Source organism: Anabrus simplex, chromosome 6 (assembly GCF_040414725.1).
Source record: "Anabrus simplex isolate iqAnaSimp1 chromosome 6, ASM4041472v1, whole genome shotgun sequence".
NCBI lineage: Eukaryota > Metazoa > Arthropoda > Insecta > Orthoptera > Tettigoniidae > Anabrus > Anabrus simplex.
The window spans coordinates 205689764-205713229 of NC_090270.1; the positions used below are offsets into that span (position 1 = coordinate 205689764).

The 23466-nt window shown below is 37.7% G+C and overlaps 1 protein-coding gene across 1 annotated transcript in view; it reads left to right on the top strand.

The window, feature by feature from the left end:
* The window catches only part of LOC136875936 (anillin-like), a 332763-nt gene that overhangs the window by 138488 nt on the left and 170809 nt on the right, over positions 1-23466 (top strand). The window contains exons 10-11 of the mRNA XM_068228263.1: positions 10028-10113; positions 21772-21790. Of these exons, the coding sequence (XP_068084364.1) occupies positions 10028-10113; positions 21772-21790 (105 nt within the window). The remainder of the gene's footprint in view (positions 1-10027; positions 10114-21771; positions 21791-23466) is intronic.

The following is a 23466-nucleotide window of genomic DNA, read 5'->3' on the forward strand; positions in this document are numbered from 1 at the left end:
GTGATCTAAGTGTTGCAATGATGCAAAAGGTGGTGCAGGTGACACTGACATTATAGATATTAAAATATATCGGCAGAGTTTAGAATAGGATGAAAGGGTCTTGCTTAGCACCGATGCTGGTTTGCATGTACACTTTGAGGAGAACCTATAGGTATTTTTGAACATCTGGATGTTACACTATGCAAAGGCCAATGCAGAATGAGGATGACGATGATGAAGAAGAAATTATCAACAATTTTTTTCTGATGAACTAGCAGAACTGATCATGGAAGACTTTTTGACTTTTTTTGTTTCATATTAACTTTGCCCTAGTGAAAAAAAAAAAATTCATACATAAGGCGGGAAAATTACTGAAATAAATATTCTTACCGCCGGTTTCACCAAGCTTTGTCCTAATATGCTTGACACCTGTCAGAAATGTCGTCCCGTTTCTTTTTTATGTTTCGTCAACACCTTTTACATTTCATCATTACTAGTGAGGTGGAATAGACGTTCCATTTATTTTGATACGATCTCGTATTTCAAAGCGTTATATCGCGATATATCAAGTTTTATCGTACGTTCTGGTTGCCATTTCTCGATTAATAATTGAAGTACTGAGCCGTGGTTGAAAATAGGCTTGGTTTTTAATTTAATTTTCTGTTATAAGAGTGGTCTCAAAAATGGAAGATAATAATATTTCATCAAAGAAGATTAGGATCTAAATTCTCTGAAGACGAGAAGAGTTTGTTGGCGAGTCTTGTTGCCGAAAGGAAAGAGACAATGAAAAACAAGAAAACCTATGGCAAAGCGTTGCGTGATAAAGAGAAAGCATGGACAGAACTTGCAAATTGTTTTAATTCTCAGGAATTTGTTTGTAAAAGGTCAGTGTTTGACTGAAATGAAATTATTATATGTTCACGATCTAACCTTACCTCCGGTGCTCGCATATAATAACCACATAGAAAGTACACTTTCGGAGAACCACTTAAATGTTATTAAGAAAATACTGGTTGTAAAAAATAAAGAGCGCACAAGTCACTGATTTATTCACTTATACGTGAACTAAAACACACCAGGACTGTGTGTACTGCCTGTACATATGAGGTACACACTGACACTAAAAACACTAGAATTATTATTTACACTTGAAAAGACGTAACTGAAATTGTGCCAATGGTTTGGCTGAACTGAAAAATGTCAGCACTGTTGTGCATTTACATTATTTCATGAGACTGCTGTCTCCACGTGTTACTCGCGGCATGTCTGTCGCACTTCTCCCCGCGTCCCTAGCCAGTCACTTGTGCCAGAAAACAGTCCTGGAAGCGAAGTGCTGCCCCCTATACACAACTTCATCAACAAATACATTACATAAATAAAATACTACAATATTGTTAAGTTAAAACACAAATAAATTATATAATTACTTAAATATAATTGTCAATGCGATATGTGCAGTAACAGTCAGTGAAACAATTGAAAATGTTTTATGACAACTTCAAAAGAAGGGCTAAGCAAAAAAGATGCCAGGATAAGGTGAATATGTTTAAAACTGGAGGTGGAGTTGCTGTAACCCCTTCATTAGACCAAATATCATCACAATTGCTAGAAGTAATCGGGGACCAAGTAGAGCCTCTTCCCAACAACTTGGCTAGCGATTCTGCATACATGGGCCTAACCGCATCCAGTAGCAACACTATTGAACCATGCAATGTACTGGCAACGTTTGAAGAAGAACTAAGTAGGGAGATCCTTATCTCTACCAGTGAAGAAACGGTCCCGAATACAATCCATGACCTTCCACCATCAACTAGCGGTAGCAAGATATTGTGGGCATCAAGAAACCGGCCTTCTTTTAAGAAAAAGAAATCAGAGGCATTGAAAGCTTGTGAAAAAGTTATTGAATTGTCAGAAGCAAGAAGGGATCTTTGCAAGCAAGAATTAGACATGCTACAATTAAGGCATGACAAAGAACTAGCCTTAATACACATGAAAAATGAAACTGAAAAAATTAAGCAAGGAAATGAAAAACTGAGAAGTGCAGTGCTAGGGGCAAAACTTTCCTTTTATTTGAAGAAACAATAGACTAAATTTAATGCTGTCCCAAGGTTCCTTTTGAAATATAGTGAAAACATATCTGTAACCACTTTTAATTAATATTTCACACTTCTACGAATTTATTAACCTATAAACTGTAGTAACATTAACCAATGACCTATTAGTAACAAACATACAGTCACATTAAATACTGCCTATTGTGTGCTATAGAAAACAAAGTGTGTGCTTGTTTATATAATACTAACGCTTTGGCCGCGGCTTCGCTCGCGTCATAGATGAGTTATGCCACATAATATTTTTTTATTTCCCATTTCGTAAGAAATTTAAGACGTGAACGTAAATGATGTGTTTTCCCGTCCCGGCTTCGGCCGGAATTGAAAAGTTTCACGTGTATTCCAAGTTCGCTGTTAAATGAAATTTAAAATTCCCTGTGATCTTGTAATGTAAATATATTATTATTTTACATTACTTCTTTTGTAACAATTTCTTTGCAAGCTTTATGAATGGAATGAAATACTAATGAAATATTAAAGATATGAATGAGCTTATTTAAATCGTTATAATCTTAAAAAATAACTTTTAATTATGAAATCAATATTCAGAGTTAAAATACAAATATTTGCTATCGAACTAAATTATAATTTAAAGAAACTCATTATAATTATATATAGGGAGCGTGCACCGTACTAGTAACAGAGCGCTCTGGCGGAGTTCTGAGAATTAATACGGTGAGAGTGTGTTCCGCTGAAGTGAAGACTTGCGTCATAGTTACGGCAAAAAATATCGTTGCATCTTGTCGTCAAGATATGAAGTAGTCCTATGGAAGTTGTAACCCAATATGGGTTTGAGTACATACACTTCCAAAATAGTCGCAAATCAACAGCGAATAAAGCTCAGAAACTAGTTGACAGTGGCCGTGTTTTACAGTTCTACGTTCTTTATTATTGGTGGCAAGAAATTCGCTAACACACAAGCTACGTAAACAATGTCACTGATATACGGAAACAGATCTTTAGGAATATTTCTCAAGATTTTGAAAATTTTTACCCTCTGTTTGCATCTTTCAACATGAAAAGGCGGCGTAACAAGTAAAGAATGAGGTGACTGTGTTTTAATACCTGTGAATCCTTTGTCGGCTAATATAACGTCCCCTTCACTCAAAAGATTTAGGAAGCCTGAATTGTTAACAATAAGAGTATCACTAGTTCTTCCACCATAACAATGGGAAACAAAAACAATAGTTCCGTTTGGGGCCACAGCTATAAAAAATTTTAATGTATAACATGACTTGTACGAAGAATACATGTAACATCTCTCATCTATTCTTGCTGGCGTTTCTTATTTCATCTCTGTGCAATCTATTATAACTCGTGCGTCAGGATAAAATGTTTTAAAAGCGCGAGGCAAGGTATTTTGCACGGATAGTTTGCTAGGCTAGAAAATAAAATTATAAGTGCGTTTCTTGACTACTCCGCGCAGCAGTAGTCCGATGTACAACAAATATGACTGCCAAGGCAGCAAAGGTTATACCCAATTTCATTTTCATTAAAAAGAGTAAACAAACATCGCTATTACCTATATTTATAGACACTTTAGAAACAAAGAAGGAAAGAAAATAAAAAATTGAATGTTTTAAATGAAACACTTGTTAAATCCTTCAACTGTGCCTCTCTTTTTATGCTCTGGTATCCATGAAAATCCTCTGTGTATTTCCAGGGGTGTGTTGGGACCACAACTTTTATCCACCTTCTCCGAAATACTTGGCTGTACTGTGCTTGAGTTGAACTGTGTGCCTACATCACTCCCACTAAAACACAAGTGAATTTGAAAGTCGTTGCCTCAATCTGAAATGCTGCTTGCACCGACTTATGTAGTTTTTCACACTCATTTTTCACAATAAATTAATGAGTTTCCTAATTAGAAGACGTATGCATATTTGAGAATTTCGTTCGTTTACTCGCTCTTTCAAACCAGGATACATCACATTCTCTTTTCGGTTTCTTCTTATAGCTCTTATGAAACACAGATGGTATATATGATAGATGATTTTCAATATTATTTGGCTTTCCTAAAAAAAAGTTCACTGCAAATGATGGAGCATTTGGTGGGTTCCCATGGAGTTCCATCTACACTGAAATGCAGGAAAACATTTATTATTATTATTATTATTATTATTATTATTATTATTATTATTATTATTATTATTATTGTAAATATTCGGCGTAGTGAAGACACGTGCTCATGGAAGGACATGAATGTAAATATACGAACCTGCTGCATTGCATACTTGAAATGAAATGTACTATTTCAAAGTGTACTTAAATGAACGTGTTCTTGACTTGGCATACCTGGTATGTTTGAATTGTGTGATATGAAATGTGTGATTTACGTTACAAATGAAATAAGGTACTGTACTTACATTATTCTTCCTGCAGCCGAAATCCACTTCCTGCGTCTGTCGGATTCCCATGGACGACCAGGAAATGTGTGAAATGTAATTCCTTTTCCATCCGTGTTTCTTTTTGTGTTGTGGCAGTTCACTGCACAACAGTTTCTGTTTGATTTAGGCATTTTGATACATTACTACTACCACAATTTCACACCCATAGTTACACAGCCTGGACTGACCGCTCAGGACAAGATCACCGAAATGTTACCGATTTCTTCCGCGAGAGGCGCTAAGAGCGGCCGTGCACGCTCCCTATAAAACCTAAGCATCAAATAACTTAAATGTCTTTAGAAAATATGAATTTTAATAATCTTAACCAATGAATAAGCAACGTAAAATCATGCGTATCACATAAAAAGAAATAAAAAGAATTCTAAATATAATTATTCAGTTTAGAACTTCTTTATGTACAATATTAGCAGTTCTTCCTTCTGGTGCCAAAAGTATTAAGCTACTTGGAGAACTTACTCTGGAACAGGCACCATAAAATTGTCCGTGGGGAAATACAGCCTTCGCGTAGGTCGATTCCTGCAAATGTTAAACTCTGGCCTTGGGATTTATTAATTGCCATAGCAAAGCATACTCTAATTGGAAATTGCAGTTTTTTAAACTCAAATGGAGAATCTGATGGTATAAGTGGTATTTGTGGAATGAGCACTGGTTCTCCTCGAGCACACCCTGTAATAATAGTAGCTTCTATTAAATTTCTTTTGCACGCCGGTCATGTTGAAGGAAGAACTGGTATTGCTTTCGCCTAGCCTGTTTCTTAACTGTAAGCGGCTGCATAACTCACTAACAAAATATAAAACGGTAATAATTCTCCTTAATAAAACAATATTCCTGTGTGATAAAAAGCTGTCAAGAGGCAGATTCGAACCTGCATCCCTGCAATCTGCAGTCCGTTGAGTTAACCGTTGCGCTATCAGCGCTGCGTGAAGTAGCCGCTCATTAATTCACTCACAAACATTTGTATATGTAGGCCTATATACTGGTACAGTAAAACCTTGTTAATTCGAAGTCGTTGGGATGTAAAAATCGGACTTCGAATTACGTGATTTCGAATTAACCGCCAACATGTACTTCGGAAATGCCAACCCTTGCGGCCTAACAATATATTCTAAGACCCGTTACTGCATGCAGTTAACCTTGATTCACAGTTTAAAGCTCTCAAATATCATGGAAAAAAACTATTTCCAAATGTATACAACAAGGTGCATTTACAGTAATCAAATAATGCACTTGGATAACTCGTCGGCAAACATAACCTCACACAATCAAATCGAAAGAAAACATGATTGAAAGACGAGGATAAATCTATACTGGCTCCCCTGTGCAAGTGCTTTATTAAATGGATTACTGTACTGTATGCATTTTTGATGCCTTGTGCTTGCACGGAATTGTACCCGATGTCCTTAAAACATCGCAGCTTATCGAACTTTCCTATGACGAGGGGAGAAAGTCTCTCGCTTCTGTCCACATTACAACAACAGTACAGTGACTATACTTGTATGATTTCTCGCCATGGCATTTCTAAGACCCATTAATGTATGCAATCATCTTGGTTCTCAGTTTAAACTTTTCAAATGCCATGGCAATCACTATTTCAGAAATTTATCCAACAAGGTGCATTTACATTATTCAGATAATGCTCTTGTATAAAACAATGACAAACATAACCTCACGCAACGAAAGGAAGAAAACACGATTCAAAGACGAGGAAAAATTATGCTGGCTACCCTGCGCAAATGTTTTACTTTTTGGATTAGGCCTACTGTACTGTCTGCATTTTTAGATGCCTTGTACTGGCATGGAAAGTGCCCGACTCCCTTCAACATCGTGGCTTTTAGAACTTTCCTATGATGGAAAGGAAGTCTCTCGCTTCCGTGTGCACTGTGCACTGCATAGCAACAAAGTACATTTGCCGGCTGGCAATTCTCTCCTTTAAAACCATAAGTCCATTTGGCCTCAGCATTTAAAAAAATAAAACAAACGAATAATGTAGTTTCATCGGCATTGACAATATTGGTGCGTACGAATTGATTATAGGCTATAAGCCACACTTTTTCGCCAACTGTCTGCATCGCCAGAGTTCGCGGATTCTACCTCTCCGCACACTGCCTGCTACGTGATATTGTGAATTATGGCATTCCTAAAAACTCCGAATACAAAATAATTACGATTCTGCTCGAACATAGCAGATATTAAGCACACTGTAGACACGCCGAAGTGGGTGAAAGCGCGCAAAGTTACCCCTTCACGTTCCGGAAGACGCGTTCTTTCATGACGCGGAGAAATTTTTAGTTTAAATTACTCCGTAAAATACTTTTTCTTTTTTCAAAATGTAAAGGCAGCTTTGAATTAAAAGTCTGAATTTCGGTAACGGGACTGACATTGTTCTTCGAATTACGAATTATGCGTATTTCGAATTAAACGATTTAAATAACATGCAAAACCGTGCCTCATGTTTCCGGGAATGAGAGCTGCTTCGAATTAGGCGAGATTTTGAATTAACCGATTTTGAATTATCGAGGTTCTACTGTAATTGTATTTTATTTTCATTAAGGACTTGGTTGATTACCATCTTGAAATACACAAAAGCGGAGTGAATTGGCACGTACACTTATATGTTGAAAAGTGCTGCGGCCATTTTGATTGGCAAAAGCCAAATGTTCATGCAAGCAAGGGAAGTATTTCATCTGGAAAATCTTGAAAATAAATATATTTCTGTTGACTTTCCAACAAATGCAAGATTTTTGCTGACTATTGAGACGATTTGGAAGATTGAATGAATATATATGTACGATATTTTTCACAAAAACGGATATATTGAACAGAAATGTAAAACCACATTTCATCCCTTTTCACTCGTTTAAAATAGGAACTTTTAAAATCCTTTCTTAGTGCGCATCTTCACTACGGTAGGAACATGTCCTCAAATTTTCATGCAATTATCTCCAGTAGGTTTTGCTGTGCATTGATTATCAGTCAGTCAGTCAGTACATCTTGCTTTATATGTATAGATTAGTGATACAGAACTCTTATGTTTTAAATTTATACCACTTTTAAAGCAGTGTCTTAATGGAAATGGTTTTCAACTATTCTGTTCCGATTAACAACTGGCGGTCCATCTTGATCAGCTAAGCCAGGTAGGCCTTCATTAATTTCCTCAAAGACTAAATAATTCCTGTTAAGTCGTTTTTTTCTTCTAGGTAGTGATGGAGTACTTCATCTTGCGGGGGGGGATCATCTTCCTTTGTTTGCATAGCAATATTATGTAGCACAGCGGTAGCCACTGTGACAGACGAAGATGTCGTTACTTTTGTTTTTAAACCCAGTGATAAGGCCGGAAATCTCCTTTTCCATACTCCATATTGTCATTCAACAGTGTTTCTTGTCTTAATATGTCCTCTGTTGTAGTTTTCCTTGCCTTGATTTCGTGGATTTAAGAATGGCGTAAGAAGAAAATGTGTAAGTCGATATCCATTATCCCCTAGGAGATGTCCGTCTTGGATTCTTCCCATCTCAAATTTCATTCTTATTTCAGAATTATCAAAAATAAAACTGTTATGAACCGATCCAGCCCTCTAGCAACAATATTCCTTATTAGGAAATTAGCATCACAAATAGTCTGTACATTAATTGAGAAATAGGACTTTTTGTTGCGAAAAACTTCTGCATTATGTCCACCAGGAGACAGTACAGGTATATGTGTACAGTTGTTGGCACCTATTACTTCAGGGAAGTTGCTTATCATATAAAAATCGCGAATAACTGAACGAGCTTCATCACCTTCAGGAAAATTCACATACAGGGGTCTCAAGGACCAGTTGCTTCAGAAACTTTCCTAATATAGCAAAAATTGTTGATTTAGGTACACTATTCACATCTGCTAGTACCAATTGAAAAGAACCATAAAAACGTAGAGTTAAAAGTAGTTGTTGTATGGGTGTTAACGGACGGTTTCTATTAGTAAGATATTCCATTCTATTTTCAATTTGCTCTAAAAGTTTAAATAATACTCTCTTGGAAAGTCTGTACCTAGTTACAAAACTGAAGTCATCTATTGAGAAGAAATGATCATTACGGTCAGGAATTGCATGTTCAGGTCCCAGATTTTCCATTCTATATTCAGCATTAAATTTGTCTCCCACATTCATGATCTTCTAGATAACTTTCTGTGAAATGCTTTAACACTTCCTGTAAAATGCCAAAATGCTTAAAACACTTTAAAATAGATCTGTAATTTCCAACTACTACTGAATACTACAGTGTTTACAACTCAGTGACATCAGTTTAAACGAATCGTCGAGTTTGAAGGTTGTAAATCGGCGCTGCAAAATTGACAGTATGTTTGACGATCGTCAAAGTAGACAGACATCGAAGAAATGAAAAAAATGGATGATAAACGAATCGTCAAAGTTAAACGGTCATCAAATTCATAAATGAAGCTTGGTGAAACCGGCCATTAAGGAGTCAACTTGTCAAAATGATAAGGGTTAAATAATGTAATCTCAAGGAGTAGTCAAACTAGAAAGGTCACGGAAACAGACTATAAATATAACCAATGGATATTAGTGATCTATTTTTTTAGTATTTAAAGATCTTTTTTTTTGTAAATCAAGTTGTGATTACTTATGTTGTTGAGGTTAGTGATAGCATGAAACTGTAATTGGTCAAGTATCGTAAAGGGTAATCTTTATTCAATATATATGTAAAACAAGAGGGTGGTATTTAAAGAAACTGTGAATCAGTATGATATTACCAAAGATTCAATTTGTAATATATATTGTTGACCGTTGCAATTCTTGTTGTTCATTGATTTTTCCTAACCTGTACATTCCACTCCATCGAATTAACCTTGAGTATGTGGATAAATATCTGGCTTCTACTGCAGAGTTCATTCATAACCAGGGTACGTTTTCAAGTGGTGTAATTTTGGAGCTTTTTAAAGGATTTGGATTTATCTACTTCTCGTTGATTCTCCTGCGAATGAAGTGATGTCCTGTTACACAGCCACCAGTGCAACTTCTCCACAATATACTTCCTTCTCACAATGTGATTACCATTTTGTTCTCCCTCTTCAATGGTTAATGTAAAATTCTATCCCTAGTGATGACCATTGTTGAAAAATAGATTCTCTTGTGAGTTAAAGTAAGCAGGAAGATAGATGAGGCAACAGAAGGGCAAAAAAGGAGCAGTTGTCTTATGTTAAGGCCAGGTGACTTCCTAAACTTGAGCACCATTGTATGTTCAACTTTGGATTCTGTAAGGGCAAGAGGGTGGGAAGAAGGGAGTAAGTTCTGGAAGAATTTGTGAAATGTATGTCAAATGTGTATATTCTTTCTTTATTTTTGTTACTTTCTCTTTCCTTGCTGGTCATTGTACATTTCTATCTTCTTCCTAATCTTATATTGGTTGCTTCAGATCTTTCCAGAGCAACCTTGTACTTTTCAGATAGCTAGCCTTGGGACTAAAAATGGTTGGACATTTCTGATGTTTCCATGGAAAGTAAATTTTTTGTTTTGTTCTTTTCTTGTTTAGTTCTGAAGAGATGGATTCCAGCTCCAACATGGATAGCAGCTTTGGAAGAGACATTTTACATGCTGCGGGTATTCATAAATCACCAAGTATTTCACAAACAGAAAATCAGGTACAGCTTATTTATAATTTATTTCAGTCTGTTTAAATATTTTCAGGCATATATGAATGAATTCACGGTGCATGTATTTATATTTCAGTCACAAATTGCTTTTAATCAACATGAAGGACAACTTGAATATACTGTATGAAATGTTTGTTGTAAGTGGGGAAAACATTCATTTGCTTTGATCTTCTTTATTTTTGAAAGTAAAATGGGAAGACACTCTTTTGGCACGCTGTAGAACACTCATATAGTTAAGATACATATAGAAAGATAGGGTAAGTGGAATAAACAATGACAGGTCAGTGTGGAAAAAGGGAGAATTACAAAGAAAACACAAGAGGGCAATCTTCACATCTTCACACACATTGTCATCTACAAGTAGGTGGTCTCTCTCCTCATCAGTCCCGTATCTTCCACCGATTTCTTCTCTGCCCACCGACAAGCTAGTTTCTGCTTCACAGTTTCACCAGAAGGGTAGGCTTGAACAGTCATTGAAGGGCAGTCTTGACAAATCTTCCTTCTTGATGAGTGTTGGATAAGAAGAAAGCTGGATAAACTAAAGAGAAACAAAAATATAAAGTTGAATACCTTTCGTAAAAGAATAGCAGCACCATTAACTACTCGGATATTTGAGTTACACTGAAACACGCTTACACATATGAGTAACATTATGCCAGCACTAAACACAAGGTATCTGCCTGGAACTGCATTCCTAGGTTTCAGTTCCGATAATAATTACTAAAATGTTTGGTTGACTTGCCCATCCTTATTCTCTAATATTGCATACAGTAAAACTTGCTTAAGGAGTTCCCATATAATAAGTTTACCCACCTAAGACGTGTGATATTTTCGGTCCCTTGATTGGTCGCATTAAGATATACATATATTTTTCCCGTTTAAAGTGTTCCGGTATAAAAAGCTTTCCAAGTTAAACATTCTAGTTTTAGAGCCCCTTGATGCACAATGCAGCTCATGGTTAGAACTCTCCTGTCTCCACGTAAGTTACACTCTTTGTTTGATCGTTCGCCCGCTTGCAGCGAGTCACTAACATCACCGAGCCAGTCTGTCCTTACCAAGGCTACGGGATGTCACGCTGAGATGACACCTACACCAGATCTATTTTTCACTCACTTACACACAAAGACAGACTTTGCGATACTACATTCGATGTGATGTTTTGATGTCGATACCCATCATCATCATTCCCCAACTCCAGTTTCCCGGCTGTGGTGGATGTCTATACTAAAGTCACAAAATATTTTGATGCTATGATAATAACGTTCAGTATAGGCAGTATTGATCAGACAGTGTCAAGCCTGGAAATAAGAAAAGAGCAGCAACGAATTAATGATCAATAAAACCATAACTCATATTATTTGCAGAGGCATTGTGTACCAAAACTGCAGATATTGAGTAACAAGTCTAATACTGATATGCAGAGACTGGATTTTTTGAAAATGCATATGCATATACAAATGCATATTTTGTGGGTTTATTGGATTTACTGCATATTCTAGGCATAGCAGCATATTTCAGCACATACATTTGAAATTAAGTATAATTTTTAAACATCTCAAGCAAAATTAGCTTTGCCTGCGTGTTGGACATCCCTTGTAAGAAACTTTCTGACTAACAGATAATCAGGTAACCGTATTTTACACAAGCACACTGCCTGGCTATATGAAGACAGGGATGTGGTGGGACATTCCTTTCACCATCTGGGCAGTATCCCTCGTAAACACCTTCCTCAGAAACAGATAATGAGATAACATTTTTTGATAACAAGTATAAAGATTGGACTTTCCACCTAATCAGTACTATTATTTATTATAAGGTACTTAAAACCTTTTACATTGCAGTACCGGTTTTGACCTTATGTATGGATAATCTTCAGCTGCTGAAGAACCTTTATCTTTTTAAAAAATAACATATAATGTTAAAATATTACTTAATCTAATTTGAGATGACTAATTCTAAGTTACATTGATACAGTGTTGTGTTAAAATGTGCTTGGATGAGAAATGTGAAAGTCTAAAATTGTTCAACAGTTCATTATGATGTCACTGATCTTTATATTCAGTCACACACACATTCTTTTGATTTCTGTATTATAATGTTAAATACTGCTATTTTAAGTTTTATAAACATCTTATCTCTAATTTAAATGGTACTGTTTTTATAAAACTTGTGTCAATAGGAAGTCTGTTTTCTAAAAGTTAAATGTGATAGGAAGTGTACGTTTTCTAAAAGTTTAATGTGACACTTTATTATTCCCGAGCGGAACACGGATATATCCTCGAGCCAATTTTCACGGCAGTAGTTACTGCTAGGCTCAGAAGATGTCGGCAGCATTCAGACACAGATTAGATGGTTAACTTATCACCGCTAGAGACCTGTGACTTCACAAATATTGGCAGAACTTTGGCGAGAGTGAAGGAAAAGGAGACACCTTGGTGGAATGAAAAGGTGAAGGAGGTTGTTGAACAAAAGAAGAAATCATGGCAAGAGTGGAATATAGGAAAGAAGGAAGTAAGATTTAAGTATCAGAAAATTAAATGTACAACCTGTGAACAATAAAGTTCGGTGATTGAAGTCAGAACGGGTCGATCTGGCAATACTGGCGTAGCAGCATGTTTTGACCACCTGCTCCCAAAGGTGTTCAGTTGAGCATGATGTATGTGCCGTGTAAGACCTGTCTGACACAGTGCGTGTTTAGTGCGTTGGTTCAGAACGGCGAACAGGAACATGAATGACCAAAAGATCAATGTACAGTTTTGTTTTAAGCTTGGCAAGACACTGAAAGAAACACATGCGATGCTTATACGTGTTTATGAAGATCAAGCACTGTCCTTGAAGTGTGTACGAGTGGTTCGCCCGTTTTCAAGGAGGCCTGGAAAGTGTTTCTGACAACGCCCATAGGGGAATACCAGCGACCGCCGTCAGTGACGAAAACGTTGAGGAGGCGAAGACATTAATCACGAACAATTGGCAATTAACAGTGCACACGATAGCGGATGAACTGCAGATTAACCGTGAATTTGTGTGTCAAATCGTTACCCGGAAGTTAGGTAAGAGGAAAACGTGTTCTCGTCTTATGCTACATCACTTGACTGACGATCAGAAGCAGGTACGTTTAGAGGCTTCACAGGATTTTGTCGAAACGGCAGATGCGACACCAAATTTCTTGAACTGTATTGTCACTGAGGATGAAACGTGGTGTCTCAGAGGTACGACCCTGTGAAACGAGAAATAAGAAGATGTACAATATTATAGGGAAGGATCCACCTTTCAATACTCCGTAGTAAAAAGTAGTTACAACCTGTTTATTGGGACCGGTGAAACGAAACGGCAAAGCATGAAATGGCGCTCTCCAGGATCCCCTCGTCGGAAAAAGGTCAGAGCAGAAAAGTCACGCATCAAAACGATGCTCATCACCTTTTTCGATAGTCAAGGCATTATCCACAAGGAATTTCTACCCAAGGGAATTTTGACCTGTTTCATGAAATGTCTACGCAGGGTACGACCCCAGTATGCACAACAAGCTTGATGGTTTTTGTCCACGATAGCGCTCGCCCACCCACAGCCAATATTGTCAAACAGCTCCACCATCCCAAAAAAAGCCGCCTTGCAAAGTTTCCAGGATGTATCGCCGATCTCAGCAGTGCATAGTTATGGGAGGGGACTATTTCGAAGGACATTGCGGTCACTGTCGTGCATCGTTCATCTATGTTGATAGTACAGGGCTATTCACTGAATTTTGTCACAGGTTGTATATCATAAAGGTGGTGAACGTTCAAAATACGTCAGTGAACTGCAGGAAGAGATTCCTACAACTTCTAACGAATGTATAGGTGCTGTTTAGTAATACAATGTGTAAACCACGTTCATTAGTAAAAAAAAATATACAATGCTTATACAGGGTTTATTCACTCTATAACTATACAAGTGTTAAACAACTGTATAAGGACATTTTATTAGTAAGACGGTCAGTGTATTAACTATACAACTGTTAAGGAATTGTATAAGAATTTTTCAGCCGGCCCCGTGGTATAGGGGTAGCGTGCTTGCCTCTTACGCGGAGGTCCCGGGTTCGATTCCCGGCCAGGCCAGGGATTTTTACCTGGACCTGAGTGCTGGTTCGAGGCCCACTCAGCCTATGTGATTAGAATTGAGGAGCTATCTGACGGTGAGATAGCGGCCCCGGTCTAGAAAGCCTTTTAATAAGCTTTCTGCATAAGAATTTCTTTTTGAGTTGTCTCTTGAAAAAATTCTTAACAGAGTTTTACTGTACGGTATTGAAATTTTGATTGCTCTTTACCAAGGACGTGACGGTGTTTATTACAGTTCATTGGAGCAAGCGGCAAGCATGTCACTGGACGCGAGTCTATTATTACTGACAAGACGGGATAAATTTCGGAGTGCTTCGAAAGAAAACAATAGGGCAGATTCAAAATGGAATGTGTGTTGATCATTCAGGGCTAGTAGCAGTTTGATCAAGATTTTTAAAATGTTAGTGCAATGGGAACCACTGTATTGCCATGGACTGATCAACTGATCTGACTAAAATTTTAGATGATATTATTGCTGTTTCATATAACCTTTTCACTGCTAATATTGTGAGTGACTATCAGAACCCTCCATATTGAATTATTTTTTAAAATATATTGTCTCAAAATACATGAAATATATAAAAAGAGTGCAAAAATGATAACTTGCATATGAACTGGCAAAAGAATTCTAGAACAGCTTTCCGTTTGTGTTTTTGTTTATTTCACAAAAATTAAGAACAATGACAATTAGGGTTGTACATAGGAGCTAAAAATACTCTTTTCTGTAAAAAGTTTGATATTCCTAAGTGCTAAATTCTCTCCAAATTGCCCAACGCTCTTTCAAAAATTACGAAAGTCACACATTTTAGCTATTTTACAAATCAGAATTTCCTTAATACCCAAAGTACTCACTGGTCATTGCCTTGAATAGATCGGGTTTGACTAATTATTAGAGGCACCTGTTTTTTGCAAAGCATGAAATCGCAAATTTTTTGCAAAATTTTACAAATTTGGCTCAAAAACATGAAACTATTTGCATTTAAGCAAAATCGTGACATAATGTACGAAATTATTCGGGATTGCATCTTTTGAAGTTAACTACGGAGATTTGAGGTGAGTTGTGGCAATAAAATCCGATAATCGGTGCCACAATCGACTGTGTACCTGTTCGATATGTATCAAGAGCTGAGATATAGTATACCGATTATCACTACATTAGCTTCCTGGGAAGCGAGAAATTTATCGTATTCATAATTACGTGACTGAGTGATGGTGTCCTCTTGCCTGTTGAAAATCGCTGCTGGTCGGTGTGTTTAATTTCCTATTTTTTGCTCAGTTTATTAAAATGGTTGTGACAGTTTTTGATCGAGAAGAAGAATTTGCATCGGAAAGATATTACGTGTTTGGCAAAACTAGAAAGATACTGATATGCAAATACTGCAATGTGCGAATTGAGTGGCAGAGCAAGGACTTGTGTCTGAAACACTTGAATGACAGATTTTCACATAAGAAGAACAAGGAAAAGGCACTAAAGACAACAGGAGGTGTCCGGCTGGCCATTTTTGTTCTGTACTTAACATCTCTTCAACACGTACTACATGTACGTAACACGACCTAATACGTTGAAAGTCTGTTTCGATTACAATGCGGTCGTGAAAATTTAATATTCATTGACATGCCCCACAACGGGCGACTTAAACGCACTCTACAGTGTGCTAGCAGCAGTGCCAGACCTGTAGCTCAGATCCTTTCAAACAGAATAAAGATGGCCTAGGCCACCATAGCTCAATTGGTGGAGCAACCGACGCGAAATCGGGAGGTTGTGGGTTCGGATCCCACTGGTGTCCGGCTGGCCATTTTTGTTCTGTACTTAACATCTCTTCGACACGTACTACATGTACGTAACACGACCTAATACATTGAAAGTCTGTTTCAATTACAATGTGGTCGTGAAAATTTAATATTCATTCAAGACGAATTCATTTTATCTATAACTCAAGTTTTTATGGAGGCAAATATCCCACTGGAAAAAGTTGATCATTCAAAGATGAGAGAGTGGGTGGAGAAATATATACCACGTTTGTGCAATACTATACAATTTTTCTGAGGAAGAAATTTGAGGTTATGTTTTTCTAATAACTTTGTGCGGTTATGCTAGTTTTCTCGTTAAATGACATTTAGGTCTAGAAAATGCATGCTGGATCCCTCATTTACTTAAAATTATAAATCGTTTAATTCATTCACATGATGTTAAAGAGCCCTCTAATATTAGGCCTATTGCTGGAGACTTGCCCACAGCTGGAAGACTGTGGGAAGGTTCTCTACCTCGAAGCATCAAAGAAGAGGAGAAAAGATTAAAAGAAGCCGTGAAAGATGAGAGTTTCAATTCTGTATGATGAAACGACTGATAACAAAAGGGGCATTGTATGTTTATAGTTCTGGTAAAAGTTTTTAGTTGTGGAGATAGAACAGTGCAGAAGTTATTTGTAGGGGTAGTGAAAGTTATTGCAAATGCTAATGCTACAGCTTGTTCACAGGCGATTATGAATGTAATTCACAAACTTGAAATTCAGTACCAGAATGTAGTTTCTGTAACTTCAGATTCAGCACGTTACATAGGCAAGTGCATAAATGCAGTTACGATTTTAGTTTCAGAAGGTTTAGCGCACATGCAGTGCTGGGCTTGTAAACTGAATTTGGTGGGCAGTGCATGGGCAGTGGAGCTTAGTGCTTTGAACCAATGTGTTGTACGGGCAAAACACATCTTCCTTAATACACGGAAGAGAAAGCATGCATACATTCAATTCTTGAAACAGAAATAAGAAGACAAACCCAGTAAAGCTAAACTCTTCCCTATTCCTGTGATCACCGGGTGGAACTCATGGTTTAAAAGTGTTGAGTACCGTGGAGAGTATCTTCGTGATCAGTCAGTAATGTTGATAGTGAGAGGCTATTCTCAATGTATTGTAATGTAATGTCTGCCAGGAGAACAGCTCTGACTCCCAGTAATATGGAACTCGTGATACCTCTCTCTTTTAAGACTGATGCTTAAATTAAAAACTTAGGCTAGGCCCTACTTGTTAAAGTGACAGCTTATACAATTTTTAAAATTTCCATGCTTTGATATAATGTGTAATACTGTATGAGTATAGTTTGTGATTTTTAGCATTTGCAATAAATGCAAAATACGTTGAAACTTTGTCAGTGTATGTGCCTTCTTCTTATATGATCCATATGAGTGGTTTTTAGTGATTTTGAATTAGCGATAAAATGCAAAATTTGTTCAAAATGCGAAATAGATGCGAAATTCTCGGTTTTATACGAAATAAACATATATCTTTTAAAAAACGATGCATTTTTCTTAAAAATGCGATATATGTTTGTTATTTATTTCAGGAGAAAGAATTATTACGGCACCCATTGCGATCATAAGGCGGTAACATACTCTGGTGGACACTTCCGTCCTGGTGCACGGAACATTTATAAGTTCATTATCACGGTTAGGTGGTCAGAGAGATTTATTCTGTTTATTTTGCAGCCTACCTGATTGATGTCAGATGATACCAGAAGCTATTTTCCCTGTGAACATAGTACCTCTGAGGTTAAGTACGGAAAATAACAATCACCTCAGTTTGCCGCTTGTTGTAAACAATCATGGCGGCATCCATTGCGGCATGGATGAGGTTATTCGTAACTGGCTTGAAGATAGTGATGTTGAAAGTAGAAATGATTCTCTGGAGAGTGAAAATACTTCTTCAACTGACAGTGATGAAAGTGATTCTGATTTGAGTTTCGAGATGATAGTGCCAATTGAAACTACCTGACAAAACCAGAATGCAACAAGAACGGGTGAAAAGTCTAGTAAAATGATACTTGGAATTATGATCTTGTTGACAATAAGCCTGTTTCTGTAACATGCAAACCAGTTTCTGAAATTCACTCTATAGTGAGGGGGGGAGCGTTGGAAAATAGTCCGAAAGAAATGGACGCAGGGAATGAATTTCTAACCCCACAGCTCTGGGATCATTTTACTAAGGAAACCAATGCCTATGCCTCTATATTTCTTGCTAATTTATCTGCTTCCCTTGAAACTAATTCTTACAAACAAAAACATTAGTTTCCTGTTACTATAGACGAGCTAAAAGCTCACTTTGCTCAGTGTATTCTTATGTATGTGATTAGTCAAATTTATGTTAAAGTGACGAAAAAATACATAAATGGTACGCAAGGGAATGTTTCCTTTCACAAGTAATGGTGGGCCAAAGGGTTAAATCATTCAATGTGTGGAATATGTTTCACTGGCCGAAGAGCACTGCAAAGAGCAATCAATCAAACAGCAAATCGTCGTTGCCGGGACAAAACCTCCTATGTGATAATATTTTAGCTCAGAAGTTTGGCCGGTGAGGTTCTGTCAGCTAAGGTGCAATATTGTGTGAATGTTGTCAAGGCATTCTCGCTCTTCATGATGTATGTGCATCGGGCCAGTATATCTCCAAAAATATTATCACACAGGAGGTTTTGTCCCGGCAACGACAAAATACACTTTCAAGCACACACGTTCATTCTCTTTGTGTTGACCCTTGATCATAGTCGGTTATTCTTGACATTGGTGTTGAGCAGTAGTTCCTGTTTTAAAGTATGGTAGCGATTTATTTTATTGTCTGGTAACCCTGGGTAGAAGTGAAGTGATGATCAAACAGCATGCTGAGAGTCACAAATCGGGACAGTTTTATGTAAGCGATACAGATAGGCCTATATTGATGTGCCAACTTTGCAATCAAAGACTTGAAGAAAAAAAATGTTTTGCAGTCCTTCCTTTGCTTCGCCAGCACTGCTGTTTATTTAGGCCTCCACGAACAGTGTCGATGAGGAATTTTTTTTTTAGCAAGTACAAGATAATTGTAACTGATAGGCGGTCTCGAATGAAGGAGGACACTGTTTAAACAAATGGCATGTTGTCATTGAAATTCCTGTTCCTTGTAGGTGTGTTGTACTGTGATAAATAAATACGTTCAGAATAGTATTTTTCACTTTAAAATTGTGTTTGTAAATTTGTAAATAGGCATATTCGTGTGTGTGCGTTAATACTTCTTGCAGTCTTATGTTGATGTTTATCTTTTCTATAGTGAATTCAAAGGTTGTGGGCTCGAATCCCACTGGGGTCCGGTTGGCCATTTTTGTTCTGTACTTAACATCTCTTCAACACATACTAAATGTACGTAACACGAGCTAATAGGTTGAAAGTCGGTTTTGATTATCAAATTATGCATATTTTTAACCAATTTGCTACAAAATGCTAAATTTGAAAATCAAAACGCTAAATCTCTGATTTTTAAATGCTATAAACCACGAACTCTATGTATGAGTTCTAAGCAGAAGCATAACTCATGTATATGTACTTATGCAAAAATACAACGTTGTTATACTGCAAATATGTTATCAACTAAGTTCTTGGTTTACCTGTTATTGCTGAAAATTGGAAATAGAATTAAGCAAAATTATTGATGAAATAAAATAAAAATACAGTGAAACTCTGTTAAGAAGTTTTTCAAGGGACTGCAAAAAAAAAACTTCTTAAGCAGGAAACTTCTTAAAAGGGGTAATGCCCAAAAACTTATTCTGTACTGTGAAACACACAGCCAACAGATTTCCTTGTTTGTGAACAATACCGAAATAGGCCGATATATAAGAGCTGCTTACAGAAAGCCACAATATAAAAATTTGATTATCATGACAATATTTTTAGAGATAAAGTAAAATAATTGAACATACCATATTATAAATATATTTGATAAGAGAAGGGAACATATTAAGTTATATAAAAACGTTGCAAGGTTTGATTATTTTAGCACGCAGAACCATGTCCTTCCACACTTCCCTTCCCTCCGAACTTACACTCTCTGCTTCGCAACAAATTGTTTTGTAAGCGAAAACCAAAAACCCCATGGCACTACAGCCCTTGAAGGGCCTTGGCCTACCAAGCGACCGCTGCTCAGCCCGAAGGCCTGCAGATTACGAGATGTCATGTGGTCAGCACGACGAATCCTCTCGGCCGTTATTCTTGGCTTTCTAGACCGGGGCCGCTATCTCACCGTCAGATAGTTTCTCAATTCTAATCACGTAGGCTGAGTGGACCTCGAACCAGGTCCAGGTAAAAATCCCAGACCTGGCCGGGAATCGAACCCGGGGCCTCCGTGTAAGAGGCAGGCACGCTACCCCTACACCACGGGGCCGGCATTGTAAACGATGCCGGCTCGATTTTTAAAGCGTTCCAGCCACCCGCTCGACGCGGTAAAAGGTACCCTTAATTTGCATGAGGCTTTCTCCTGCACAATAGTCCCACTGAAAGGTATGTTTAAACTTCGCTGTTGTTTAAACCATATTAGCAGAACTTATTCTATTTCATCGTACTTTTCAGATTTAACTTCCTTACAATTTGCTGAAGTATTCCCTGCAGAAGCAGATATCTCTTCTTTCTTCGCTATAATATCGTTCAAAGTAGACGGCGGCATCCCCAGCTCCTTTGCCAAAGCAACACGAGAAAGTGTAGATGACGCCACTTTCCTTATAATCTCCACTTGGTCTTTTATTGTTAGTGCCTTTCGCTTGATCTCTTTCCTCTGAGTTGCGCTCATTTTCACTTTTAAAAAAAAGCTTGTACGTTGACATTACAAGTACAACTAACTTCACCTACTCCTATTCATACTAATTACGACGCTACACTATGCTTAGCAATCCGTAGCTTAGGCTTACAAGAAGCAAAGACAAGACGTGTACTAGTTTGTTAGCATGTGCTTTCTATCTTCCTCACACCCCTGACACCTGCTTCAAGGATAACGGCAGCAAATGGGAAATCTAGCAACTTACTCTTAAGAGATTCTTAGAACCTAGGCCTAAATCGCCCCTGCATTCCTACTGGTTGTCACGGCAACGGGCGTAGTTTCTGGCTGTTTCACAAGTACCGCATGGCCAAGCCAGTATTGAGTTTATTTTCCCGCTTCAATCCTCTTCATGCTATAGGTAATGAAGAAAAGAAACACAGGTTCGAAGTTGGTAGAAATTAGTGCATGGAAATGTATCCGGGGTATTACGTGGGAGAGATAAAGGTGCAGTAGCAACGCTAGCACATCTAAACGTAAACAGTTTCTTTCCCCGCGAGAATTTTATTTCATGTCTCCTCATCCTTGTGCTACGTTCTAATAATGTGATGTAATAATTACGAGTAACACGATAATACAATGTTTAGCTCGTATAAAGGTAAAATTAAAAATAACTTTCAATTTTATGCCAACACGTGGTATTGCAATGCCTATGTGTGCCTCCCTCAACACCCAGTTGTCTGTCAACATTCGTTCAACTTCGTACACGATCGGGATCTTTCGGTCGGCTGTTTGGCGGCATGTGTATCAGCTGGCTGCTGGCAAATCGGCTGTTTCCTGCATAGAGTCGCGAAGTTGTTTTTATTCATCTCACTAATAATAGACACGGAAAATCTTATCAGTTTAGTTCAAAAACGTAATTTCCTCTACGGCAAGGCCCACAAGTATTATTGCAACAACGTAAGACAGAATGCCTGGAAGGAAATAAGCAAGGGAATGAAAAATCAGACAGGTTAGAATATTCAGTTTTGTGGTAGGTTAACAGTAATGTTGTGGGCAAATGCACTTTACGGTTTTTAATTAATGTTTAGGCCACCTCGATTAATGACTTCACCCTGTCGCGGCCCGCAAATTACTGCATTAAAGTTTTATCAAATCATTCATTGCGTACTTTATGTTTCTTACGGAGAATCCCGTTCGATTTTATTCCGCTAGATGGAACGGTGGAGTGGAAATTTTGACTGATGGGTTCGATTCGATTCCACAAGTCGAGAGTGAGCATCTGCTGTCCGTGTTGTCATAGCGCGACGTCATATGGCCGTGGCAGGCCCGCACATGTTCCGTGACACCAGACACACACCGCGAGCGCGCGCACGGTCTAACACAGGGTGCAACTTGCGCGGAGACTGGAGGGTTCTAACCACGGGCTGCTTTGAGCGGACGTTTTCTATCTCAAGGGGCTCTAAAATCTGAACTGTTTAAGCGGGAAATATATTTACAACAGAACACTTTAAACGGGAAAAATATACATATGTCTTAATGCAACTGATCAAGGGACCAAGAATATCACACTTCTTAGGCGGGAAAACTTCTTATGCGGGAACTTCTTAACCGAGTTTCACTGTAGCTAAAAATATACCAAAATAACTTAAAACTTACAAAAGTAGGCAAAAATGTTCAACACAAACAGGTGCCTCTACTAATTATTTCATAATAAAAAGCAGTCAAAGAACATTTCATTATTTAAGAATCTAAGAAAAATTAAATTTGTGTCAGGGTCAGCCAAAAGAAGAAATGTAGAGAAAACACGAAGTAGCGTCCTAAAATATCAACTCACAAATCTACACCAGATTGTTTCATTATTTACAGCAGACGCTCCAATGTGTCCATCTTCAAAACTTCACTAATGTGTGGCACATTTCAAAGCAGGGGTGAACACAGAGTCACGTCACATTTGACACACATGTACTGGGTCTCTCGCCTCTTTTTTTTGCCAGTTGTTGTGTTGGAACAGACATGGCAGCATCTTGTGAGGAATTTCTTCTTTGGAGTAGGTTCTACATGGGATGTCTCTCCATCAGTCTGATTGGTTGGTCACCAGATGTAGGACGTCCTCATTTACTAGTTTGTCTAGAAACGTGGTACTTCTGGATGAGTTCCCTTATAAACTGTAGCTGGAAATCTGCTAGAGAGATGTTCTGTCAAGTTTTGTCATTGAAGAGGACATGAGAATTTAGAACAGTGATGTCCAGTGAGTGAAAAAAGAACTTTGGGTACAGGTTCATTGATTTTTCCACACCCTTGATAGGACTGTTCATCATGCCTGACCAGTCCACAGGACCCATGTACTTATTATAGTCTATAACGCAATGGGGTTTCTCTACTATAGGCCGTCTTGTCTGTCTTCCCTATGGGACTCATTAGTATTGCAAGAAATCAGGTTCATTTCCCATATCAAATCCTATTTGCAATGAATCGATAACAGTAAATTTCCACCTTTTTTATACTTATATTTGCATTAAACAAATCAATTAATCACACAGTACATGTTTCATTCCATTTGGAACATCTTCAGCTGTATTACAATGCTTAGGTGAAATTATAAAGTATTTATCTTCTTAAGAGCATTAAAAGGCAGAAGCTGGAATGCTTCGGCCATATAATGCGGAATGATAAGTACAGAATCCT